Raw genomic sequence first — 26,239 nt, forward strand, 5'->3', positions numbered from 1 at the left:
TTCAGGAGGCTGTTTCCGCACTGTGTGGGGGGGGTGCTCCCCGGACCGCGACCCTGGGGTGGGCTGTGACCTGGCTGTGTTTATGAGAGCTCTGTTTGAGCCTGCGGCATCTTGGAAGCTGAAGGAATTGCTCCAGCGCAGGCTGGCGAGGCCACCCGCCCCTCACCTTTCCACAGGTCCTGAAGGTCCTGACAACAGCTCAGAGGCCCACAGCGAGGGTGGCGGGTGGTCCTGCAAGGCTGGCCTCTGTGTGTCATGCCTTGGTGTCAGGTGCTCTATGGTGGGAAGGCTTTGGCCACAGGCCATGCTGTTTCCGGAGGGCGGATGAGGGCAGGGGGTGCTGGGGTCTCACCTGGCTGTAGGGTGGGACTCCTCAGACCCAAACCTTCCATGCCAGGCCTGGGGCCAGTTGACTTTTGTAATTTCATGCCTTGCTGTCAGGTGCCCTGTGGCGAAGGGCTTTGGCCACAGGCCATGCTGGCTTCCCAGGGCTGGTGAGGGCAGGGGGGGCTGGGGTCTCACTGTCTGTGGAGCAGGGCTCCCTAGACACAAGCCTTCCATTGCAGGCCTCCTGGGGCCATTGTGGTTGCACTGGGGACGGAGTCTGCTGGAGGCTAATGTCCCCCTTCCTCTTGTGTCCTTCCAGATCCCTCATCCACCTACATCAGGCAACTGGAGAGCAAAGTGAGGCTGCTGGAGGGTGACAAGCTCCTCGCACAGGTAAGCCTTGAGGACTGCGACCCAGCGCCCACCCCTCCAGCTCACCCAGGGCACCCTTCCCCTTGGGACCCATGCCCTCCCCCGACCTGCTCCCACTGCCACCCGTCACCTCCTGGAAAGTGGGGCCAGGGACCTAACCCTGGCTCCCACACCTCTGGGCTTCCCTCCGCCCAGCCCTCCATGCTGACTGCCCGGTATGCGAGCTCCTCGGGGCTGGCCCAGGGCCTGACAGGGTGGACAACAGCCAGTTGGTGAAGACATGGGCTGCTTCACTCCTCTGGCAGACGGGCAGATCCAGGCAGGAGATGGGGCAGACTTACATAGAAGCCTCCCTGCCTCTGCCATGCTGGACTTACTGGCCACTTCCTCCCTGAGCTGGGGTCCCCTCCTCCCTCCTGGGCCCGGCCTCACCCACAGACAGATGAGGCTGCTACCCTGTGCAAAGCTGGGCAGCAGGGGCACAGTGTGGGAGGGGTCGGCTGCAGGGGGTAGGTGGGGTTGGATAAGGGGCTGTGCGTCTTGAGTGTGGCTGGAGCTTGGAGGGGACGTGTGACTGCCAGGACAAGGGCTTTCCCTGCTGCAGGTGGGGCAGGCATGGGGGCTGCCAAGAGGAGGCTGTGGGCAGTCTCGATTGGGTGTTGGGGGCGAGCTCGCTTGGCGGCCCCTCAAGCTGCTCACTCCCCCAGCCTCCAAGCCCTCGTGCGCATCCCTGGCTTCATCCCAGTCTCCCTCTTCCTGCTCTTCCCACTGGGCCGTGAGCGGTCAGCCTGGGATACCCAAAGCGTTTCTCTGGGAACCAACCACAGGGATGGCTCAGCTGCCTGGCCCCGTTGCTAGGTGACCAGCCAGGCTTGGTGCCCAGTGCCCAGCTCAGGAATTCCATGGCACCCTCTCTGCCCACTGGGCAGCTGCTGGGAGGCTCACGGGCCCTGCAGGGAGCACAGCTCCCACTGAGGTCATCCCCTCGTCTCACCCCTGCGTGGGCCATGGGGTAGGTTCCCAGGGCCTGGCGGGACTTCGCAGAGTACATGTTCCCTATCTGGCCTCTTGCGAACTCTCCTCCACCCCGCTCCCACCTGCCCGCCCCACAACATACACGTGCAAGTGCATGGCCAAGCTCTGAATGGCAAGGCTGGCTTTTCTAATTTCATGCCTTGCTGTCAGGTGCCCTGTGGCGAAGGGCTTTGGCCACAGGCCGTGCTGGCTTCCCAGGGCTGGTGAGGGCAGGAGGGGCCGGGGTCTCACCTGTCGGTGGAGCAGGGCTCCCTAGACACAATGCAGGCCTGGTGGGGCCATTGTGGTTGCTAAGGAGGGTGTGTGGGAGCTGCAGGCAGAAGTGACACCAGGAGAAGGTCGTGGCTCAGGGACCTTTGCTTTGGAGAAAGTCCCCATGCAGTGTGTAGGAGAGGGAGTCCTGCCTCTGGGTGGTGGCAGGGGGCTGCTGCTCTGCAGAGTGAGGGCCAGGACCATGCTCTGGTGGCTGAAGCTCGGGCTCCCGGGTCAGTGACCTGACGCGTCTGCCCTGATCTGGAGTTTCTTTGTCTCATTGTTCCTGTGGAGAAGTGGGTTGGAAGCTCCAGCTCTGAATTTGGGATGCTGTTTGCAGTGTTCTTTCTTTTTTTTTGTTTGTTTTTGTGTTTTTTTGAGACAGAATTTCGCTCTTGTTGCTCAGGCTGCAGTATAATGGTGTGATCTCAGCTCACCGCAACCTCTGTGTTCCAGGTTCAAGTGATTCTCCTGCCTCAGCCTCCCGAGTAGCTGGGATTACAGGCATGCGCCACCACGCCCAGCTAATTTTGTATTTTTAGTAGAGACAGGGGTTTCACCATGTTGGTCAGGCTGGTCTCGAACTCCCGACCTCAGGTGATCCTCCCGCCTCAGCCTCCCAAAGTGCTGGGATTACAGGCGTGAACCACTGCGCCCGGCCCTGCAGTGTTATTTCTGTAAGAAGTGTGTTCCGCAGTCCAACCAGAGAGCAGCTCGTGGTCCTGTTTCCACAAGGACAGGAGTGTGCCTGACCCCTTGGCCCCTGCAGGCCACGGTGTCCCACTGGAAAAATACACCCCAGTTCCTGACCATGCACTTGCAGCAAACCTGCGCCCAAGTGGGCTGTGGAGGAGCAGCCCTTCTTCCTGCCTTCCTTCCTGGGGTGCTCCTGGTCTCACAGGGGCCTCCACCATGAGTTGTGTCCGCCTGCCCTGCACCCACCTGTGCACAGGTGGAGGTGGATGGAGCTTCAGCCTTGAGTCCCAAGGATGGAGTGGCTGGCTCTGCCTAGGGCTCTCTGCCTCCCCAGGCCTGCTGCCACCTGCTCCCTGGGGGTAACAGCAGGACTCTGTTCACATCCTCATCTGTGGGCCAGGCCTGTAGGGCACCAACATCAGATCCTGATGACTGGGGAGCTGCTGGCCCTTGCCTGGACGCAGGCTTGCTGGCTGCAGGCAGTTGGACTGGAATTTAGGGGCAGAAACCCGCTGTTGCCTGCTTGTTGTTACATACAACCAGGGTGCGGAACTCAGACATCATCAGTGCAAAAAGGGCTCAAAATGCTTCGTTTCCTTAGCAGAAATTTGCTTTCTCCCCAAATGATGCCCAGTCAAGCCATGCTGCTGGAGTGGTGGCTGAAGGAGCTTGTATCTCTGTGTGGTGTGGCAGGAGGGCACCCAGGGCCCATCCCTAGGTGCTTTCTCAGCATGGACTCTGCAGCAGGCAAAGGTCTTGCCCCGGGGCTCCCAGCAAGTAGTGTCAGGGCCATACCCAGCACCGTGAAAGAGGGCAGATGTATGCTACTGGGGCCTTGGCCCCTGGTGCTTGCATGGTCTCCTCACCCTGTCCCCGTGCTGCAGTCGAGGCCCCTGAACCTCATAACTAAGGCTCCAGGAGCTGGTGGCATCCCCAGAGGCCATTGCAGCAGCAGAACCAGAGGAGCCACGGCTGGGTGTGGTGGCTCACACCTGTAAAGCCAGCACTTTGGGAGGTTGAGGTGGGCAGATCGCTTGAGGTCAGAAATTTGAGACCAGCCTGGGCAACACAGTGAAACCCCGTCTCTACTAAAAATACAAAAAGTAGCCTTGTATGGTGTCCCATGCCTGTAATCCCAGTTACTTGGGAGACTGAGGCAGGAGAATCGCTTGAACCGGGGAGGCGGAGGTTGCAGTGAGCCGAGATTGCGCCATTGCACTCCAGCCTGGGAAACAGTGAGACTCCACCTCAAAAAAGAAAAAAGGGCCGGGCGCGGTGGCACAAGCCTGTAATCCTGGCACTTTGGGAGGCCGAGACGGGCGGATCACGAGGTCGGGAGATCGAGACCATCCTGGCTGACATGGTGAAACCCCGTCTCTACTAAAAAATACAAAAAACTACCCGGGCGAGGTGGCGGGCGCCTGTAGTCCCAGCTACTCAGGAGGCTGAGGCAGGAGAATGGCATAAACCTGGGAGGTGGAGCTTGCAGTGAGCTGAGATCCGGCCACTGCACTCCAGCCTGGGCGACAGAGCGAGACTCCATCTCAAAAAAAAAGAAAAAAGGAAGAACTAGAGGAGCTGGGATCATGGGCAGGGTTCCTGCCGGCCATGGAGGAGGGCACTGCTGTTCTGAGCCATGCAGGAGAGAGAGACAGAGAGGCAGGGTGAGGGAGGGGCCCCTGGCTCTCGGCAGCAGTGGCTCCCAAGCCTGCCTTTGGATTCCTGGGGCAGCTTCAATGGCACCAGCTTTATGGGGATCCTTAGGCCACTTTCTCTCCCAGGCCTCTGCTTGACTGAGAAGTGAGCACTCATTCACTCAGTGTGTAACTGACCACCTACTATGTACATGGCCCTGGGGATGCAGGGCTGGCCAGGCAGAGGCCTGCCCTCAGGGAGCTGGCAGGCCAGTCTCACCCTTGTTCCTGCTTGACCACCACCTTGTCCAGCCTGCAGGACCCACATGCACAGAGAGGCCCCTGGAGGATAGGGGAGGTGAAGAGAGCTTGTGGCAGGGCCCTGCCCACGAGGACAGTGGTGGCCCCGTTCTCAGGGAGGCACCAGGAAGATAGGGTTTACTTAGTCTCTGTTCTCCTGGCCTCCTGTCTGCAGCCCTCCCTGACTACCCATAGGAGGCCTGGTGCTTGCCCTGAGCTCTCTCAGTCCCTGGGCTGTCCATGTTTGCTGATAGGGTGTCATGACCTATCCTTGTGGATCCTGGCCCCCACCCCTGTGGAACTGTCATCTTCTCCAGGACAGGGCTGCAGGGCCTGAGTGGCCGCATCTGTGTCTCCAGTGCTCAGCATGGTTGAACTGGGTGGATGTGCCTTGGGGATCCTGTGGCTGATCCCTGTCCAGTCTCCATGGCCAAGAGGGGAGGCTCTTCTTGCTCAGAATAAGGAAGGCCCACTTAACCAAGAGAGGGCTTCAGCAGGTAGTGAGGTTACCATCTTTGGAGATAATCAAGAGATGACTGGGTGACCATGTTTGGAAATCTTTTTTTTTGAGACGGAGTCTCGCTCCATTGCCCAGGCTGGAGTGTAGTGGCGCAGTCTCGGCTCACAGCAAGCTTCGCCTGCCGGGTTCACGCCGTTCTCCTGGCTCAGCCTCCCGGTAGCTGGGACAACAGGTGCCCACCATCATGCCCGGCTAATTTTTTGTATTTTTAGTAGAGACAGGGTTTCACCATGTTAGCCAGGATGGTCTCGATCTCCTGACCTCGTGATTCACCCGCCTCGACCTCCTAAAGTGCTGGGATTACAGGCGTGAGCCACCGTGCCCGGCCGGGAATCTTGAAGAAAGATCGCAGCCTTGAATGAGATGCTGTCCTAAGCCTCACGGACTCTGGCTCGTGAGATTCTGTGATTCTGGCATTTAAATCTTGTCAGGGAATCAAGTTGTACAGAAACCCCCACCAAAGCAGGGACTCTTCCTGTTGGTGAAAAGCAGGGCAGAGGAATGCTCTTCTCTGGAATATCATAAGGTGACGTGGCTTTGGGGTTTGCGTGGGAGGGTAGGGAGCCTCCCCGGATTCCCACTCCCCACGGTCCCACCTCCCCCCACCCATGGCCTCTATTTAACTCCAAAATAGCTTTAATTAAAAATGTGCCAGCATGTTCACAGACTCAATTACTGTATTGCTGTTCGTATTTTCTTTCTCATGTTGGCTTTAAAATTTCATCAACACAGCTGCTTCCTCTGCGATGATTCATCTCAAGACTCCCTGCGCGTTATTATTTTTCCTGTGGATTCTCTGTGCCCAGCCGGGCTGGGCTGGGGGCGGCTGTAATTGACGCTGGGGCCTCTCGTTAACTCCCCTGCTGGGCTGATAAATGAGGCCTCCGTTGTGCGCCAAAAGAAGCCAGTTTTATAAAAGAGCAAGGAGCTCTCCTAATATTCTCCCTCCCTAGACCTGAGGGCCAGCTTGGGGAGCGAGGCTGGGGTCTGGGCTGGTGACTGAAGGGCCCCCAGCGCCCCCTCCTCCCGCCCTCTTCCCCCACCCTGTGCCCACCTCTCCCCTGGCCTGCCACGTACCAAAGGGCTGCTGAAAGAGACCCAGAATTCACACCAGGCACAGATGGGGAAACTGAGGTCTGGATGAAGGTGGATTTCCTGACACGGATGTTGTATTCGTCTGGTAGGCCTGCCATAACAGAGTTGCACAGACTGGGGGACTTAAACCACAGAAATTTATTTCCTCACAGTCCTGGAGGTTGGGAGTCTGAGATCAAGGCATCAGCAGGGCTGGCTCCTTCTCTCCTCGGCTTGTAGACAGGCTCTTCTCCCTGTAAACTCCAATAGCCCCTGCCCTGGCGCTCGCCTGCTGTGTGGCTTCAGGTGAAATCCTCTCTCTCCCAGAGCCTCAGTGTCCTCACCTGGGAGACAGGGGTGATGGTAATGCCCAGCGCAGCGTGACGTGGCCCCTGGGAAGCACCCCGGGTGGTCCCAAGGGCCTGGGATCTTTCGAGGTCTGGCTGACCATGTGCCCTCTGCTGCCCCTTGGGCCTGGCCCGTCCCTGAGGGAACCATTGCTCTTTGTCCTTTGAGCTCTGAGCCCATCCAGGCGGGGGGCGAGGGGATCAATCTGCTACTGTCTCAACCCACGGCCAGCGCTTCAGTTCTGTGGCCCGAGGAGGATGGGCTGTCCAGAGCCCGGGTTCCGCCGGAGATGCTGGCCTCGCGGTGGTCCACGTGGGCTTATCTGTTGGTCAGCGTGTCCGTGCCTTGGTAGCAGGCTCCGAGCCCTTCCCTGCTCTGCGTGTTTGGTGTCTTGGGTTGGCTGCCTTGCCCCGTCACCTCTGTTATAGGCAGTATAGTTTTTGGGTCTGGAGGACATTAAACGCTTCCTTAGTCGAACCTCAGAGTCAGTCCAGCCTGTACATTGCCCAGAGAGGAAACCCCCGTTTCCAGCCTTCCAGCCAATGAACAGATGGTCGGTCTCGCAACGTGGGCAGAATGCAGACGGGAAATTCCACCTCCGTGCCCTAGAACCAGCAGTGTAAGGAGTGTCCACCATGAGCCAGATGCTGGGGGAGAGTCACCAGGGCTGACAGGCCAAGTGCAGGATGCCAGTGCCAGAGGGCCTGGTTCAAGTCTCACTGGTGCCACCTGCCAGCAGAGTGGCACTGGACAGGTCACTTAACCTCTCTGCACCTCAGTTTCCCCCTCTGCACAATGGGGACACTAATGGTGTCTGACACATACATTGTTCAGAGAATGAAAAGGCAAACTGTGGAAAGGGCTGGGAGTCGGGTGGTCAGTGGTAAGGGTGGCGGGTTAACCACCGTGATCTTTCCTGTCCATCGTGGGCCAGCCGTAGCCTCTGCCAGCCTCTGCCTGACGCCAGTTTTTGTGCAGACAAACAGAGGCCTGGAAGGTTGAGGAGCTGCTCTGGCTTACTCAGCCAAGGTAGGATTTAGGTTTTGCAAATCTGCACCCCTCAGCTGGGCGCAGTGGCTCACGCCTGTAATCCCAGCGCTTTGGGAGGCCAAGGCAGGCAGATCATCTGAGATCAGGAGTTTGAGACCAGCCTGGCAAACATGGTGAAACCTCGTCTCTACTAAAAAAATACAAAAATTAGCCGGTGTAGTGGCCGGCGCCTGTAATCCCAGCTCTTTGGGAAGCTGAGGCAGGAGAATTACTTGAAACCTGGAGGCAGAGGTTGCAGTGAGCCGAGATTGCAGCACTGCACTCCGGCCTGGGTGACAGAATGAGACTCCATCTCAAACAAACAAAGAAAGAAACAAAAAAAACTACACAACTCAAAGCCTCCCATAGGCCTGTCCCTCACTTACCTCACTAGAACAAGTAAGGGGCCTGCAGAGGGACCTGGGAAGGGAGGGATGGTCATTGTGGTGGACAAGACCTGGTCTGCGTGTTACCTCATCAGTCACAGGCCAAATGGCCCTGAATGGTGCATACACCTGAGTCTGAAAAACGGGATTTCGGGTGTGAAATGACATGGGGACCAGGGGAAGAGCAGTGCCAGCCACAGGTAAGTGACATCAGCCACACATGGCCACACCCTTCATCTCTGCCGCCTGATCTGAGTGCAGATTGGGAAGATGTCTCTGGACCCCCAGCTGAAGTGGCAGCCCCTTTGTTTTTTTTTTTCCTTTTTTTCCTATCAATTTTTATTGTAAGTTCTGGTGTACACGTGCGGGACACGGAGGTTTGTTACATAAGTAAACGTGTGCCATGGTGGTTTGCTGCACAGATCAACCCATGGCCTAGGTATTAAGCCCAGCATGCATTAGCTATTCTTCCTGTGCTTTCCCTCCCCCTGCCCCCCTAACACGCCCCAGTGTGTGTTGTTTTCCCCTACAAATGAGTTCTCTCAAAATGAAAGCAGAAAAAGAAAGTAAATCCAGTTGGTGTGACTGTGTAGCTCCTGTGGGCGACCTTGCAGGCCATCTTCACCTTGAGGCTAGAACAGGGGCCAGATAGGGCGTGCATCCCCCGCCTGGCCTCTCTGAGCTGCTGGGATCTTGGGGTGCCTCTAGGCTGGGGCACCCCATCCCAGAGCCTCTCAAACGGTTGCTTTTCCCTGGGAGGGTAGCAGGGCACTTGGGGTGGCTTCACCCTGGTGTGAGTTTTGGGGTGGGCTCTGGGGGGTGGTGGGCGCTCCTAGGGACCCAGGGCTGGGCACATGGCAGGTACTCAGTGAGTCCTTGTGAATCTGGAGTTTCTGAAGACATGGAGCTCCTGGAGTTGCCTTGGTGAGCCCCAGCCCTGGCCTTCGGTGTGAGAAAACCACTATGGCTCAGCTGAGGTCCTGGTGGCTTTGGGCTGATAGGTGTCCAGGGAAGGCACTGGGCAGAGTGACGGACATGGTTGGCATTTACTGGGTGACACTGTTCTCCTTCCTTCTAGCTGCCCCGCCCCTATGGCCGCCCGAGAAGCTGGCTTCAGGTAGAGCTGCCTGGTGGGAGGCGTGTTTGCAGTGGTGTTTGTGGGGGTTGGGAGGCTGCTTTGAGTGCTGTGCGCTGCTGTGTGCTCTGTCCCCCAGTCCCCAGCACCCTCCCGTTCTTTCCTGGGAGCATTTCCTTCCCAGGCTGTGCTGGCCCTACCTTTGGAGTCTTCTTGGGATCTGCCCTCTCTTCGAGGTGGCATTACTGGCAAAACTTCCAGCTTTGCAAAATAATAGCAAGAGAGTCATGCAGCGACTGCCTCCTGAGGGCTCTCCATGGTGCGAGCCCCTTGTCATGCACCTTGCCCAGGCGCCTGGGATCCTCCCGCCTCTGGAGGGCGGCAGGTCTGGTGCTAATCCCCGCTTTGAAGCGAGACACCTGCAGTGCATGGAGGGAGGAGAGGCTTGCAAGTCTACGTGAGTTACTGGAGACGAGGCCAGGGCCCACATGCCCACCCAGCTGTGGCTCCTGGTGGGAAGCTGCCTAGGTCCTTGAGGGAAGTCTTCAGGGCTGCTGAGCTGGGTGGGTACTGGGCTGAGGGCTCTGCGTGGGTTGCCCAGTTCTGAGGGCCAGCATGAGTCACTATGCCAGGCGCCCTGGGCTGCAGCCAGATCCCTGCTGGACAGGGCCTGGGACTGGGGAGCTGCTGGGTGAACTGAGCTCCCACCTGTGCCCAGCCTCGAGACCTGTGGAGCCAGGCCCTTTAGGCACCGGCCATTCTCCTGCCGGCTCTCAGGCCTCCACATGGTCTCATCTCTGCCCCCTTCCCCCCGTCCTGAGACTGCCCGCCCCAGAATACCTGCCCTGCATGACCCTCCGGGCTCTTCCACCCCATGTCCAAGCCGACACTAAAAAGTATCTGGAGACACTGCAAGTTGTCCTCTAGGGGCAGAGTCCCCCCCATTTGAGAACCAGTGACCAACTGTGTGCCAGCCCTGGGCTTGGCCTGGGAGGTGAACCACACCTGTCCAGCCACGCAGACAGACGGTCAGCTAACAATGTCATTCCACAGTGCCAAGTTTGCACCCCTTCCAGAGCTGCCCACAGCATGGCTGACTGACTTGTGGACACAAACCCGCTTGCTCTCGTGGGAACAACTCTGATGTGGTTCCCGTGGGGTCAGGTTAGGGCCTGTCTTCTGCGGCGGCTACTGCGCTGCGCTGCAAGCCCTGTCCCCTGCCCTTTTCTGCATCCTCCCCGCTTTCTCTGTGTTCTCCCTCTGAGGATCCTCCGAGACGGATGGCAGCTGAATCTCGGTGGGCTTTAGTCTGGAGCAGGACAGTGGAGTCCAGGCTAGTCTGTGGCCCCAGCTGCCCCTGGAGCTGCTGGGGCCCCTGGTGGGAGAATGGTCTCCCCAAGTCATGCATTCGAGTCTCTGCTTCCAGGTGGGTCCCCCAGCCCAGCCAGCTGACGGTGCACCGTCTTCCAGCACTTCCTGGGTGGAGGTGTCAGCCTGACAGGCCGCTCAGGCCCTGGGTTTATTATTCAGCACCCAGACCATGGATGACGCGTCACTGACCAACCCTGGGAGCTCCCACAGTGCTTCCTCTTCCTGGAGGGAGGTCACCAGGTCTTGGGGATGGGGTGGTCACTAGGCTCTGGCCTTGCCCCCGGGTCTCACCTCTCTCCTCCGTAGCCCCTGGGATGGTGGCTCATCTGTGGGAGTGGGATTGGCGGGAAATGTGAACTGGAAGGAGCTCTCTCCAGCTTCCTGTCCTCCAACCTGGACTCCGTCCCAGCCTGGGGACTGCGCAGTGACCACGGGGATCTGGAGACCATCTCAGCACAAGCTCAGGGCAGAGGCGTTGGTGGCACCTGCAGGAGCTGCACGGGGCCTGGGCTCCTGTGGCGTTTTCCTGCCCAGGTTCCCATTACTCTGAGGGTGGACATAGGCCCCTCCCTGCAGACGGCACCTTCAAGCTTTTCAGCTGGGTAAAACTGGCCTCTTGTGACAGATCGCCTGGAGCCCCCGTAGGCCAGAAGCAGGAGGGCAGCTGACCCAGGAGAGTCTGGGCTGGGGAGGCCTGTGTTGGGGTCCTCTCCCTGAGCCCCGCAGTGTCTCCTAAGTCAGACACAGTCATTGGCATGACCTAAATTTGGGAGGGGGAGGGGGCGTGGCTGCGTTGTTGTCCACTGTGGTCCTGGACCCTGGCCGCACCTGGCTGTCCAGCCGAGCCAAGCTGTGCTGTGCCACACGGTGCCAAGGGTGGCACACCGTGCTGTGCCACACGGTGCCCATGCTCACCTGTCGGGCATCCTGGAGGGTGCTGAGGAAGGAGGAGCCTCGCAGGCGCCCACCCGTCCCTGCACCGAGCACTAAGACACCGGTCCAGAGTCGTACCAGGTGGCCCTCTAAGGGGACTCCTTCCCAGGGCATTCCGTATGAATCCGCCTGGGGCCCTGAGTCTGGTGGTCCAAGTGGTCACTAGGGCAGGCTGGCCAGGTCGGGACAGAGGGCACCCCCTCTTCAGCACCTGCCTCTACCCCCACCCCCAGCCCTCACTCCCCTTTAGCTCTTGCCTCCCTGATGGGGCACAGAACTGTGCCTGGCACACTGGAGGTGCTCTGTTTGTGCCTCATAGACACATACGCGATGCAGCAGAAGGCACATTTGAGGGCCCAAAAGCTCTTTGGGAGCAGGAAGCAGGGTGAGAGCAGCTCCCCTGAGCACAGCCCAGGAAGGAGCTTCCTACCCGCAGCCACCCCACCCACCCTTCCCAAACAGGCAGCCTCAGGTGGGCAGGCTGGAGTGGGTGGGCTCTAGGTCTCATCCTCTTTCTGTTCAGCACCCCCTCTGACAATGCTCCCTAGGGGTGACCCTAGGGTGGCCTCACATAGGCCCCCTGCAGCTTTGCAGGCAGGAATTCCTGGGAAGTCAGGAAGGTGAAGGATGGAGTTCCCCCACAGCCCGCTGCCGGGGATGAGGCTGGGCTGCATTGCAGAGGCCCAGAGAGGGCCGGGGAACAACTGGAGTTCACCTGGCGAGTCCCTACTGGGCTCCAAGTCAGGCAGGGTTGCAGTGAAGGCCCGGGATATAGGCTGGGGGTGTCCTGAACTGCAGTCCTCAGTGGGAAAGGGGCCCTGCCACCGCCTGGGTCTTCCTCCCTAGTCTAGGACCCTCGTGCTGCCTTCTGGAAGCCCTAGAAGTGGGTGATGGGCATTGGGCCTGGCCAGAGTGGAAGGGGCCACCATGTTAAGGACTCGGGAAATCTTGTTTCAGCTCTGAGCTGGCAGCTCTGTGTGTAAGATCCCTTCTCCCTGGGTCCTGAGGGAGCCACCCGAGGGAGACTGGGCAGGCGGGTGTTTCTGGGGAGCGTAGTGGACCCCCCCACCCCCCAGGAAGGGCCAGCACCTTCCTTAGCTGTGAGCTCTTCTCTGTGCAGACCAAGCCCAGCAGGTGATTTCAGCTCCTGTTTCCCCTCCTCGGTGAAATCCTAGGGAATCTCATTCTGCAAAGGGACGACCTGTCTCATAGCAGGATTTTTAATTTGGATTTAAGTGCAATAATGGTTACTCATTTGATGCGTCATTAGTCACATTGCCCCTTAATGAGAGATTGTGCTTTGTGGCTTGCTAATAAAGTTCTATGGACATGCAAATGTTTATAGAGGCTCACCGAAGGCAAGGGTGGGAATTGCGTGCAGCTAATTAAAAACCTCCCTCAAAGCTCACGCACACACCTCCTCTTAGGGAAATTATCTGGGGGAGGGGAGGGGATGGCAGCACAAACTGAGTTTTCAGTAACAGCACGTGGGAGCCCATTTGGTCGAGGGCCAGAGAGGATGGGGAGGAAGGGACGCCCGAGTCAAAACAAGCTGGGCAGGGCAGGGCCCGCTGGAGGGGAGGGTAGCGGTTCCAATGCCAGGTGTACCCTTCCTGGCTGTGTGGCCCAGTAGTCAGACTGTGTGTGTGCGCGCGTGCACGCGTTCAGAGTGTGTGCTGGCTTAGAATGCATTCTCCATTGGAGAAGATCTTGTAACTCTCTTACTGTTGTAGAGTCCTGGCCGAGAAAATCAGGTGGTTTGGAACTTTCCCCTTCAGTGGAGCTAGGGGTACGTCTCTCAGGAGAGGTGACCCAGGGAGGCATGGGTAGCCCCGATAGGGTGGGGGGAGGGGTGTCACTCATGGTTGGGGGAGGGTGAGTAAGTGCTGGGCCTAGGGGTGGGGGCTGTAGCCTCTTCCTCTTTTTGGTACCTGGTGGGTGGGTGGGTGGGGGCTTTCCTTGATCTGACCCCCAGCTGGGGACTGTGAGTGCCTCTGGTTAACCTGGGCAGGGTCAGCCAGGGGTAATGCCGTGGTCGGGACACGGCAGTCCCATTTGATGGTTCAGGGCTGTACCCAAGGTCCCCGTGCCGAGACCTATTTGCGATGTTCACCAGGGTTATCTAAAACCCACCACGCTTTGGGGGCCCTGCAGGAAGGTTGGTTCCCACTTCTCTCTCTCCTTTATGCCCCTCCCCAACCTTTGGCCACACCCAGGTCCCCCCGAGGCCCAGGAAGCAGCCTCCAGCCTCCAGTGCCCGGCTGCCCTGGCTGACCAGCGTCTGGTGGGTGTGGGCTACTTAATGAGGGGAGTCACTGCCCGGATCCCTGCTTTCCGGTCATGATTCTGCGGGCCTCTGTGGGAGCAGGTAATAAAGCCTCCACTCCCCTCCTCACCCGCCTCGCTGTTTGCTGGCCCTTGAGCCATGCTCTTGAGACCTCCCAGCCCCTGTGGGGGGCCTCGTCAGGGCTCTGAAGGGGCTGGGAGAACACAGAGCTGGGCCTCAGTGAGGCTGGGGCTTGTGAGAAGTGCGGAGCCAGGTCCAGCTTTTGAGGGAGGCAAGCAGGGTGTGTGGGGGATCTTTCACAGCCAGGCCGAGGGGCTGGTGCGTGGAACTGGGACCCCAGACATGGCTGCGGCCTGTCCTGCCCTCTTTGCCCCTGCCCCAGCCCAGCCCCAGCCTGGGCCGCCTCTGTCTCTTCTCCTCTGCAGTTTGTTTGGGTTGACTCAACAGCCTGCTGATTTATGGCACATTCCGCAGTGTCTTATCTGCCCAGCCGCTTTCTCTCAGTTCCTTTGAAGTAGAAAAGGGTGTTTGGGCCAGAAACACCCAAAACCCCTTAGTGATACAGAAAGAAAGGCCGTGCCTTCTGCTGGGCTGGGCCACGGGAGGGTCACTGTGGGACTGACCTTCACAAACTGAGACATTTATGGGATCCGTGGATTCATTCTGGCTCCTGGTCCCAGCCCCAACTTCTGGGGGTTGGGGTGTTTGCTTCGCTCTTAAGCAAAGGGCCTAAGGCCAAGCCTGCCTTCCTCCCTCCCTCCTGTGCGCAGGGCATCAGTTACAGCCCCTTACACGAGTTCTCAGGGATTCAGAGGCAGCATCCAGGACCTGCTTTAGGAGCTCCCTGTCCGTCCGATGGCGGAGGCAGCCTGGGCAGAGCATCCCTAGAGTCCTGAACCCGTGGGAGGTGGGAGGCCTTGCCTGTGGATGTGGCCCCGTGTGCTGCCAATGGCTGTCCCAGGCCCTCTGAGCGGTGCCGTCTGTGCAGGGACCCAAGGGCAGGATGTTGGAGCGGAGGAGCCAGGGTGGGTCGCGGGGTGGGAGAGACGCTCCCTCCTCACTCACTCTCGCTGGCTCTCCTTCATTCATTCATTCTGTTTATTCAGCCATCCAACAAACGTTTACGAAGCCCACATTGGAGAGTCAACTCAGCTGACGTCTGAGTTGGGGAGAGTGAAGATCGATTGATCCTGGCTTGGGGGATGGATAAGGGGTGTGGAGGGGAGGGTGGAGGGGTCCTCTGAGGCCATGCCTTTGAGCAGACCCTGCGGCTGTGAGGAGCCACGCCCGGGGCCCTTGGCCTCCTCAGCCTGGCCCTCCGTCTAACCCCTCTCTCTCTCCCCCCTGCAGCAGGCAGGCTCCGGAGAGCTCCGCGCGCTGCGGAAAGGCTTCTCGCCCTACCATTCAGAGTCGCAGCTTGCGTCCCTGCCGCCCTCCTACCAGGACTCCCTGCAGAACGTGAGTGTGTGCCCCAAAGAAGCCCACATGTTCTGGATGAGGGGCTGAGGCTCAGGCGGGCCAGTGACCTGCGCGGGGGGCACAAGGATCTGGGTGTCCGAGTTCAGCCCCAGCCCTAGGCCCTGTGTCCCTGTGTCCCATCCAGTGTGGCAGTTAGAGGCGGAGCCCCAGGTGGGGTGATGCTGCTGGAGGTGCAGAGCAGTGTCCAGAGGCACATGTGCAGGGCTGCCCGTGCCCAGCTGCTGTCCCTCTGAGCAGTTCATTAGCCTGCGCCACTCCTTGGCCACAGTGGGGAGAGGGTGCCCAGCCAGCCCTGGAGTGTGGGGCTCAGGTGTGTGGATTCTGCACTGAAATGACCAACCGGATGCCTCCAGGGGTATCCTCTGCCCCTACCTGGCTGACCTGGCCTGGAGGGAATGGGGCAGGTGACTTGGAGCTGGCTCCCGGGAAGTGGACCCTAGCTCAGGGATGTGCCCTGTAGATAGATGGGATGGCAGTGGGGAGCCACAGGAGTCCAGGCCCACTTGCCCTCCTAGCATTGGCAGCCTCGCCTTGTTGTGGGGCTTAACACCTGGGGGAGCCCTGGCGGGTGCGTAGCTGATGCTTAGGAAGCACTGGCTGTTCTCCTTGCGGCAACTGCAGAGCCATGTATGGAGGTGCTTCTTGGGCAGCGGGTGCACTCATAGCAGCTGTGCCCCTTCCTGTTCTCCCCTTCACCCCTCGCCCTCAAGGCTGACCCCAGGACCCCCCGCAGAGCTGGCTGGGCCTCAGTGCTGGCTGCTGGCTCTGCGATTTCTGTTTTGCGGCCCTTCCACCTTCTCCAGGAATGCAGCTGTAGAGCCCATGCAGGCAGCAAAGCCCGCCGATGGCCGATATTCCAAGCATTTATCCAGGGGTCCCTCAGCTGAACGAGGCTCTGTTTCTTGGTGGAGGGTTCTGAAAAGCCAAGGGATGCCCCCTCGGGGCTGGCTCCTTAGCCTTCATGCCCTGTGCCGCTCATCCATTCAGATCATGGGAGGGAGTAATAGCAGCTAGCAGTTGCTCAGTGCTGTGTCCTGAAGTCCTTCGAGTGGCCTGCAGGTTGGGAAGTGCTGTGCAAGCACAGCTCTGACATTCACCACGCCCACCAGACGCTGTTTCCCTGCAGGCCTCTGGAGAGCACACCCCGGGCATGGGTTGAACCTCAAGGCCTGACAGTGTGAATAAAATGCTGTCAGAGTTCGGGAATGTTCAGGAAGGCTTCCTGGAGGAGGCAACCTTGGGAGGGGTTTCGTTCTCCTTGCCTCCTTTTTCCCTCTAGACCGCCCTGTGCACCAGGGGGTGTCCCCTACTTTGGAGAGGAGGAAGTGAGGCTCATAGGGATGGGGAGGATGGCCAGGGCCCCATGGTGAGTGCGTACTGGTGCCTGTGTGTGCCTAGAGGTCAGGGGCCAGTGTGGGGGTTGTGCAGGGGTCGTTCCTCCATGAGGCCGGGAGGCCGGGTGATAAACTGAGGTGCAGGGGGCAGGATCGGGGCTGGTTGGTGGGCAGGCCCCCAGGAGTGGGTGTTAAGGGGTCAAGGTGTCTCGTAGGAGGGGCCACCATGAAGCCTGGAGAAGTGCCTGCTGCGGAGGGGCCAGGGCCAGAGGCCCAGGGGCTAGGCCTGGTGAAGTAAGTTTTCACAGGGCAGTGGGCCCTTGCTGGGTCCTGGAGAGCCCATGTCCGGCCCTTGGACCCCCGGGGAGAGAGAGGCGGTTATCTGGGGAGGGCTGTCTCCGGGCTCAGACACTGCCTGGGACGCAGGCCCTTCCAGACCCAGGCAAGTCTCCTTTAAGGCTACCTGTGGGTCATGGGCACAGTGAGGGCATGCTGGAACGTCCTTGGGTAAAGCAGGTAACTCTCTGGGGTGGGCACCCCCTCTCTGCCCTCTGCTGCCTGTACCCTCCACCCGCTGGCTGTCAGGGCAGGTGCCCAGGGCTGGCCCCCAGCGGAGGGTGGGAGGTGGTGTATACCATCAGCCTCCTGAGGGAGGACACTCACAGAGTTATGCCATCATCACAATAGAACATTTTCATCACCCCAGAAAGGCACCCAGTACCCATCAGCCATCACTCCCATTCCCCTTCCTCCCAGCCACCGGCAACCACCGATTGGTTGGTGTTTTCTATCTCCATGGATTTGCCTATTCTGGATATTTCGTATAAATGGAATCACATGACGTATGGCCTTTTGTGTCTGGCTTCTTTCACTCCGAATCTTGTTCTCAGGGTCCAACCACAGGTACCCCGTGTTAGTCTTCATTGCTTTTCATGGCTGAATACGATTCTGTGGTGTGGGTAGAACACATAGTTCCTTCATTTGTTGCTGCACATTTGGATCGTTTCCCCGTTTGGGCTCACATGAATGGTGTTGCCCTGAGCGTTTGGCGACAGGTATTTTGTGGATGTCTATTTTCAGTTCTCTCTGGTGCACATTAGTATCCTCACTTTGGGCACCAGCTCAGGAGTCCCACAGACTTGAGATCAAGGCCCAGTCCCATTGTTTATAAGCTGTTTGGTCTTGGGCAAGCCATTTTGTTAGCCTCACGCTCCTTGTCTGTAAAGTGGGCATGTAGGCCAGGCTCAGTGGCTCACGCCTATAATCCTATCGCTTTGGGAGACCAAGACAGGAGGATTGCTTGAGTCCAGGAGTTCAAGACCAGCCTGGGCCACATGATGAAACCCTGTCTGTACCCAAAAAAAAAAAAAAAAAAAAAAAAAAAAAGCTGAGCATGGTGGTGTGCACCTGTAGTCCCAGCTACTCTGGAAGCTGGGATGGGAGGATTGCTTGAGCCTGGGAGGTCGAGGCTGCGGTGAGCTGAGATGGTGCCACTGTACTTCACCCTGGGCGAAAGAGTGAGATCCTGCCTCAAAAAAAAAAAAAAAAAAAAAAGTGGGCATGTATGGACATGTAAAAAGATAGTACCTGCCAGGAGCAGTGTGGCAAGGACTCAGTGGGCCCGTCCACCCTAAGTGGGTACCTAATCAGTGGGAGGTGTGTGTGGCCAGAGGGGGTTGAGTTCTAGTGCAGTTGGGGGCCCCTGCACCCCGGGAATGCCCTGGAGGTAACACTAGGATTTTGTCTAGTCCTGGTGTCACTTTCAGGATCCCAGGCCACGCCCTCACTGGCACCCACCACTGCCCAGTGAGGTGGGCAGGAGAGGGGCGGCTTGCACAGCCCACTCCCATGCTCCTGGCTTCCCAAATCCCGGCCCCCTGGAGCTGGGGGCTGTAACAGGACAGGCAGCCCAGGGGCCTCGTGCAGATGGGGACATGAGGCCAGAGGTGCCAGGGGCCAGCTGGCACATGGACTCTGTTCTGCAGCGGAAGGTGCAGGAAGGTGTAGGTGCCCAGGTCTCCCAGGGCTGTGCGTGTGCGACTGGCGCCCCCTGCTGTCCGGCGTGGTGAGTGCCGCCTTTTGCCTCAGGTCGGGGCGCCCCCTTGCGCTGCCCCAGGGGGAATCCTGGCGTCCCTGTTGGGTTCCCTACACTACAGAGATCCGACAGCCTGGGCTGGAGTTAGAGGTCTGCACACACCCTGGGCAGAGGATCCTTTCTGTTGTCCAGACGAGGAAACAGGCTCAGCGTGGGTTGGGCCCCACCTCAATGACACTTTCCTAGACCCCAGGGCTCGGGGGGCCTCTGGAGGTAGCTGCTCCCAAGGCCCCCTAGCCTCAGAGGTGGGGCCTGGTCTCCGTGCGGAGGCAGGAGCCGGTCAACCTGCAAGGCCCTGGGAGCAGGTACAGGCCGGGGCGGGCGGGGAGGGCACCAGGGTTTGGCTGCCAGGCCTGCAGGGGCTTCCGGGCCCTGAGGTCGCAGAGCCCAGCCCTGCAGTGTTAGGTGGCCCCATGATGCGGGCCTGGGTGGGTGGGATTCCAGCCCAGCTCCCTGAGCCTGCCAGGCCATGGGGAGGCGTCATCAGAGCCCCATTTACAGAGAGGGCAGCAGACTCAGCTTTCAGGGTTGGCCCAAGGATTGCCAGAGTGGGGAGCCCCGAAGACATCCTCAAAACCCCAGGGCTTCCAGGGCCCACAGGGCACCACTGCATGTTTTCTGTCTGGCGTTGGGCACTTGTAAGTTCCTCCCAAGCTCTCCCAGCATCTTGTGAACTCCTGGTTCCTGTTGGGCCCCGTGGTCCCCACTGCACCCTGAGAAGAAGCCCTGCGCCTGCCTTCCCAGCCACATGGACCCTTAGAGGCAGGAAGCTGGCGGTGGGACCACCGGCCCCTGGGTAGACACGCAGCTTCTGACAGAGGCTGGGTCCTCTCCCCAAGGTCTTCTGCAGAAGACCTGACGGGCGGGACCGGCCAGACGGGGCTGCGCGCTCCTTGGGTCTCCGTCCTCACACCTGCCTCCTCTGCCTCACCCCGGTGCCTTTTTCCTCCTGCCTGGGCCCTGACCTCTCAGAATCGGGGACTTCTCTGAGCCACCGGTCATTCCTGTGGCCACCACATGGGAGCCAGCCTGGGTGAGCTGAGATGTGTCATTGCCTCCCCCAGGGCCTGGCCTGCCCCGCACCTGAGCTGCCCTCGCCCCCCTCTACTGGCTACAGCCCTGCAGGACAGAAGCCTGAGGCTGTTGTGCACGCCATGAAGGTAAGGGCCACTACCCGCTCCCTCAGAAGCCCCCGGACGCTGGGTGCGCCGCAAGACTGTGGGACCTTTGCACCTGGGGGCATCCAAGTGGCAGGGGTGGGGGGTTTCATCTGTGTGTGGGTGGCTGGGTGGCCATGGCTGCCTGGAGCACCGTGAGGGCAGAACTCAGAAGTGGCAGTCATAAGTGTGTCGCCTGTCTGCCATCCTTGAGCCACTGCAGCTAGCAAGACTGAGGCCTGGGGTTGGGGCGGGCAGGCACCCTACTAAGGCCAGAACGATAGGGGCAGGAGTAGGGCTAGAAATAACCTCAGGTCTGCCAGGCCCAGCCTCTGCAGGTGCAGACGGGTGAGTCCAATGGGCTCTGGTTTCTCCAGGCTGTGCACACCTAAGCACAGTCCCCACTCCCATGCCCTGCTTCCTCCTACGTACGTGCCCCATGACATCCCACATGCGTGCATGGACATGCCCATGCCTACTCACACCCCCTCCACGTGGCGAGTGCCCGCTCATCTCCAGCGGGCCCTGGGTGTAGTGAGTCCACCTGAGGGTCTTCCCTGCCCAGCCTGTCTACTTCCTCCCAGATGGCCCAGCCATCAGCTGCTTCCCTTGTAGGGGCTTCCCTTGTAGGGCATCCACAGTGTCAGCAGGGTGAGAAGATGACCTACCCCTGTTTTTTCCACGCTTGTCACCAGGGGCCCAGCAGCTCAGGGTCCTCAGCTTTGGTGTGCAGCAGGGGAGGCTGAGGCTCAGGGGCCAGCTGACTTGCCTGAGGTCTGCCAGTGGCCTCTGCCCCTGACTCCAAGACCCGTTCCCTTCAGGTCCTGGAGGTACATGAGAATCTGGACCGGCAGCTCCAGGACAGCTGCGAGGAGGACCTGAGTGAGAAGGAGAAGGCCATCGTTCGCGAGATGTGCAACGTGAGGCTTCCAGGGGTGGGGGGCAGAGGCTTGGCACTGGGAGTGCGACCAGGGCCACCCAGCATGGCCATATGCTTCCCCATGTGGGACTCCATTTCTCGAATGCTCAGCTGAGTGGCCTTGGATGGCTGAGGGGAGGCCTCGGAGGCACTGAGAGCCCCGGCTGGTCATCACCTCACTGCCCCCTGCCTTTCCCAGAGCGCCCCTGGTGTCTGCAGATCTGCCCCCCCCATGAGGGGTTCTGGACAGAGCCTCAGCCCCCCACCCCCTGGGATTGGTTTGTTCACCCCAGGTGTTCCGTGGGTGCTGGCCCGTGGGCCTCCCAGCTTGCTGTTGCCCCCCGTGGCTGCTGGCTGGGCAGGTGGTGCTCAGAGCAGCATGAAGCTCAGAGCGACTGGAGCTCTGAGCAAGCTGGAGCTCAGAGCAGATGGAGCTCAGAAAACCTGTTGCTTAGCTCTGAGCAGGTGGTGCTCAGAGCAGCATGAAGCTCAGAGCGACTGGAGCTCTGAGCAAGCTGGAGCTCAGAGCAGATGGAGCTCAGAAAACCTGTTGCTTAGCTCTGAGCAGGTGGTGCTCAGAGCAGGAGGTCCAGGTGGAAGCCTTCAGTCCGCCAGGCTAGGGCCGCCCAGGAGAGCCCCGTGCCCGACCCAGCTGGGCACCATCAGTGGTCTCCCTGGGTGCTTGCAGGAGCCATCGGGGAGGGAGTTTCATAGGGTCTGAACCCAGGGCTTCAAGGGGGGCAAGGGGCTCTGGACTGTGCAGCCCCTCCCCCGCATCACCTAGTGGGGCTCATGGACCCCACTGGACAGCTGCAAGGCTGAGCCACACCCCAGCAATGACCTGCTCAGGCCCGATAGCGGGCATGCGAAGACCTGGTGTGGGTGTCTCTGGGCCTGCAGTGGCCTCCGCGTCCCTCCTGGCCCCATGGCTCCGAGGACGTGGGTGATTCTGCTGTGATGAGGTGGCGGACGCACACAGCTGGCAGGTGGACGCGGGTGAGGCCACCACTCACAGCTCTCTCCTCTCCACAGGTGGTCTGGAGAAAGCTGGGAGATGCAGCCAGCTCCAAGCCCTCCATACGGCAGCACCTGTCTGGGAACCAGTTCAAGGGGCCTTTGTAGGGCCACTCTTCTGTGGACGTGGACTGGCCCTGCTGGGAGTCCCCAGGGGGAGTTTCAGGCCCCAGATGCGGGCAGGACCTCCAGCCCAGCCCTTGTCTTCTCTCTCTGTGGTGAACTGTACATAGGACGCTGCCTGCCCTGGCCCAGCTGCCACGGGTCCGATGCACTGGCCCAAGCCGCCATCTCCCGCCTCACACACCAGCAACCTGGGAAGGAGACGCCGCGGCCGTTCCTGCAGCACAGCGGCCCGGATGCCTCGTTCCCTCTCTGGGCCCTGAGCCCTGAGCCCCATGAGCAGGAGGCTGCTTCTGAGATCCAGCCTGGGGACTGTCCAGGCTCCTGTGTCTCGCCTGGGATGGAGGGGCCACTCATCAGACCCTCTATCCCCGGCTGCCACCCACACTGGACGGACAGCACCGCTACCTGGGTCTTGACACAGGTGGTACCACTTCTTGCCCACGTGCCGTGGCCTGGCCCACCAAGCACTGGGTCCCCGGCACGTGGACAAGGCCGCTCACCATGTCTGTGGCTGGCGGGAGGCTGCCCTGGGCCCCTCCTGTGACCCCATATCTGGAGCTCAGGGTGCCCTCACACCTGGGGATCCGCACCCAGCCACCCAATGCCTGCTGCTCCTTGCTTTTGGAGGTCATGCCCCTCCGCCACAGTCTCTGCAACGTCCCCCTGCCACCCTGTCCAGGCTATGCCCTTTTGGGCTCCTCCTGCCCCATGCCTGGGGCACGTCCCTATTTGTGGTTTACATGACAGGCCAGTAACATAGGAAGGGCCTGGGGAGAGTTTCTGGGCTGAGCCATATGTGAGTTTCCTGATGGGCAGCACTGGGCCACAGCTGGGGCTCTGGTTGGCTGTGACCTCCCCCAGGGCCTGGCTGCATCTCGGGTCCCTGTGGACAGCTGTCCGGGCTGCAGATGAGAGTTCTGTTCTTTTTGGGAAGGAGGGGGTCTGGTCAGGTTCTGCCTTTAGTTTGTGGTGTGACCTTTAGCAGTTCACTCAGCCTCTCTGGGATCTTGGTGGAAACAGGTCTCTGAGGTTCCTTTCAGCCATGCTTACGGCTTCAGGTCATCCAGCACACACAGGGTAGGGGTCCTCACTGATGGGGTGTGAGCCGACAGCCGACAGCTGACCTGCTGGAGAGGCCAGAGGGCGGCCGGCCGGAGCTGGGTCCTGCTGCCTTGCCATCGCGGCGGGTGCACAGTTGCCTCCTCACTCTGAGCCCATGTTCTCAGCTGTAAAATCGGCAGCGTAAGGCCCTCCTCACAGGATTCTGGGGATCAAGTGAGATCTTCAGTGTAAATGACCATGTATAAACTGTAAAGTGCAATAGAAAATTTGGTGTGTGAGGAAAATAAGGCCTAGAGGGGGTGAGTGATGTGTGGCACGTGACAGGGGAGATCCCAGAGCCGCAGTGCGGGGATAGGCCGCTTGCCCACATCCGCTCATGCCGCTGTAAGCAGCCCTGGCTCTTGAGTCCAGGACCTCACCAGGTCCTCATTAGACTCCTCTGGTCTTCCAGCAGGTGCTCAGAACCCCACCTGAAGAGCCCAGGGAGGCTGTCGTCCTACCCAGCAGGTCTCACACAGGCCCAAGGCTGGGGTTGCAGGCAAGAGGAGGGAGGTGGCGGCTCTATCCTGAGCAGTTCTCGCTGCCTGTTTGCTCTCAGGGGAAAGGCTCACACCCCCCATCTTAGCCCCAGGGGTGTAAGTGGGTGCTGGTGATGGGATGGTGTGGCGCTCCTGCTGTGGGTGTTGCCAGGAGGTTCTCTGGATTCTTTGGGAAGGAGTGTCACCCGGTCAGGTGGTACGCTCCCGGGTCACTAGGGGTGTACACGGGAAGTTGGGTGAACACCTGCTGCTCATGGTACCCAGTGATTCTTGCCCGAGTGGGCAGCTGGGCAGATGCCCTTCTGGGTCTTGGAGTCCAAAGAACCGCAGAGTAGCCCAAGGGGTGTGGGTCAATTTTGAGTGGGAGCCAAGTCTGGGAGCCCGTGTGCATCATGTTTGGGTCAGGTTGGCTTGGCCACCACTGAAATAAGCAATAAGTACGGGCTCCTGGTACCTGCGGATCTCCTGCAAACAGGCCCAGAGGACAGCCCTGAAGCCACCTTTCTCCCCTCACAGGGACTGACCCTGTCTTTAATGCTGCAGTGGCATCCAGGATCAGTGGAATGTTGCTTTGAGAACCCTCCTGCCTGTTACGGAGGCAGCACAAAGCTGGTGCCCCCTGAGCCAACACGGCACTGGGATGGCTTTCTAGGACAGAACTCTGTTGGTGACAGTCACATCTCAAACTAATAGCTGATTTTAAAAGCCAGCAGCAGCGACGCCATGTACCTGAATACAGGTGGCAGTTCCCTTCCTTCTGGAGCCTTAGCTCTGAAAGCCCCCAGTGGGGGTGCCCTTTCAGATGCCCCCTTTCCATTTCGAAGGCTCTGATGCTTGATCTTGAAGCCGGATGTGGCACTGGCACTCGGCTTCCGTTTCCACTGTGACAGACGGAGGTCTCCTTTTTAGCCCCAGCCCAGTGGCCAAGCCCATCCTGGCCTCAGAACATGCTGAGCACATTCTGTAGGGTGGCACCTTTCTATCCAAGTCACTAGCTACACGTCAGTGTTTAAAGAGAAAAAAGTGACCTTTCATTTTTTTTTCTTGAAACCTGAGGAAACAAGATACATACTACTGATTTTTTTTTTTTCTTAAAGAAAACTAAATGCATGACTGCAGAGTGGTAGAGGTGTATATTTTTCATACCGTGGGGGGAAAGTATTTGTGCTGCTTTTTGGAGATGGACTGGAACGTCTGGTTTCTGTCCCCGGGCCCGGCAGCTACGTCTTATTTTCTGTAGAAGGTGCCACAGTGAGACCCGGAGCCACCCCTTCCTGCCCTGGCACCGTTTAGAGCTGGGAGCCTGTGGACTCCCGGCCTGTTTCTACCTTCTATTCAACCACTCTGATGTGGGGAGACAAGAATAGAACTTTTTGATAGTGTGGTAAAAACATTGATTTGAACTATTTTAGTAAAAGGAGTAACAAGATTGTGATAGTGTCTACTTTGAGCTAGATAAATAAAGGCCTCTTTGTGAGCCTCCTGGCTGGGTGCTCAGTGCTTGTTTCCGTCATGGGTGGCAGGGTCAGCAGGCAGAGACAGGGCCAAGGCCCCTCAAGCACCTCAGATGGGGGCTCAGTCGGGGCCCCTTCCACAGACACAGCCCTGGCCCCTCAAGGTGGATGGTGAGGCCGCTGCTCCTCCAGCTGCCTCCGTCTCATCGCAGGCCAGAGTGGAAAGCGTTTCAAACCCAAGCCTGTGTTCCTGTGTGTGTTCTATGCAGCAAGGCTTACAAGTTTCAAGCTGGTTGGAACTCAACCAGGTCCTCCAAAGGAAACCAAGGCAGGCACAGGATGGGTGCAGACTGGCTTGGCAGGCAAACGTGCCGATCCGCCCAGAGTGCCTTGGGAGGCAGTGGGGTTGGCTCTGGCTCCTGTGAACTGCAGCCGGGCCTCTCCCGGTACCCAGGGTCCGGAAGGAGCACTGCTACAAGTTTTATCACCCAGGGACTGGGAAGGCCTGGAGCCCTACCTTCCACCCATTAACAAAGAAAAGGATAGTTTCAGAACTGCTTTTATTTGGATAACTGACTGAAGGAGTCTCATTTGTAACCAAGATGGAATTCACAGTATGTTGTTACATTCACACTTAAAAAATATATCTCTATGTACAGGAATTTGCAAATAGATGTAAACATACATTACTTTCCAAGTACATTTCTCCCCTTCTCCTTGGAGGAAAAAAAAAGCCATCCAACGAGGCAACCCCTTCAAAATAATTTTCATACAAAGGATGCAAACATCTATAAATCAAAACTGTGGCTCTTCTGCCCCTTCTGGGTGTCACGGGAGAGAACGCCATCGAATGAAAATGACAACAGCTTGACTTCAGATGGAATTTGACTATTTAAAATTGAGTTTCCAGGAAAAGTAGGCACTGATTTCTAGAAGGAAATTAACTCCTTACCGAAGCTATTTATTGAGCCAATATGGCTGGTTAACATCTTCACTAGTATAAAGTAACCCAGTGCAGGACTCTCAGACATTAGCTGAACCAAGTGTACACAGTCAGACTGCAAGGGTGCTGATGAGGCTACTCTGAAAGCTGGCTGTCCCTGTCCTCTAGATGTGAGGACCACCCCGATTTTATCCCAGGGGCCCGGTCCATTCTTCCCATACTGCAACTGTCGCGCATTATACAAGGTACCCTGCTGCTTACCCACTTCAACTACTCTGCAAGTCGATTAGAAAAACTTGTTAAAAAAAAACAAAGGGGGGGAAAAAAGGCTCACGTTATCTCATCCAGGCTGCCCGCCCCAGCCCCCCAACTGGAGGCATGCCAGGTGGGGGAATGGGCGGGGGCACAGGGGGCTGTCCTCCAGGGGGGACGGCAGGAGGTGGGTAGCTGGCTGGAGGCAGGCCCAAGCCTGGAGGAG

The 26,239-nt window shown here is 58.9% G+C and overlaps 2 protein-coding genes and 1 pseudogene across 3 annotated transcripts in view; 2 read left to right on the forward strand and 1 right to left on the reverse strand.

The window, feature by feature from the left end:
- Positions 1-22,177, forward strand: part of CCDC85C (coiled-coil domain containing 85C) — a gene marked incomplete at its 5' end in the record, with an annotated part of 91,072 nt that extends 68,895 nt beyond the window's left edge. Inside the window, 5 exons of the mRNA XM_011951587.1 lie at positions 647-720; positions 14,990-15,097; positions 19,612-19,707; positions 20,526-20,624; positions 21,656-22,177. Of these exons, the coding sequence (XP_011806977.1) occupies positions 647-720; positions 14,990-15,097; positions 19,612-19,707; positions 20,526-20,624; positions 21,656-21,745 (467 nt within the window). The remainder of the gene's footprint in view (positions 1-646; positions 721-14,989; positions 15,098-19,611; positions 19,708-20,525; positions 20,625-21,655) is intronic.
- Positions 22,178-24,112: 1,935 nt separating this feature from the next.
- LOC105518478 lies at positions 24,113-25,609 on the forward strand (annotated as a pseudogene). The gene has a single exon (XR_001002840.1). The product of XR_001002840.1 is annotated as an uncharacterized LOC105518478 (transcript).
- Positions 25,610-26,096: 487 nt separating this feature from the next.
- The window catches only part of CCNK (cyclin K), a 30,772-nt gene continuing 30,629 nt past the window's right edge, over positions 26,097-26,239 (reverse strand). Inside the window, exon 13 of the mRNA XM_011951588.1 lies at positions 26,097-26,237. Coding sequence (XP_011806978.1) covers positions 26,097-26,237 — 141 coding nt within the window. The remainder of the gene's footprint in view (positions 26,238-26,239) is intronic.

Source organism: Colobus angolensis, unplaced genomic scaffold (assembly GCF_000951035.1).
Source record: "Colobus angolensis palliatus isolate OR3802 unplaced genomic scaffold, Cang.pa_1.0 Scaffold32, whole genome shotgun sequence".
NCBI classification, from domain to species: Eukaryota; Metazoa; Chordata; class Mammalia; order Primates; family Cercopithecidae; genus Colobus; species Colobus angolensis.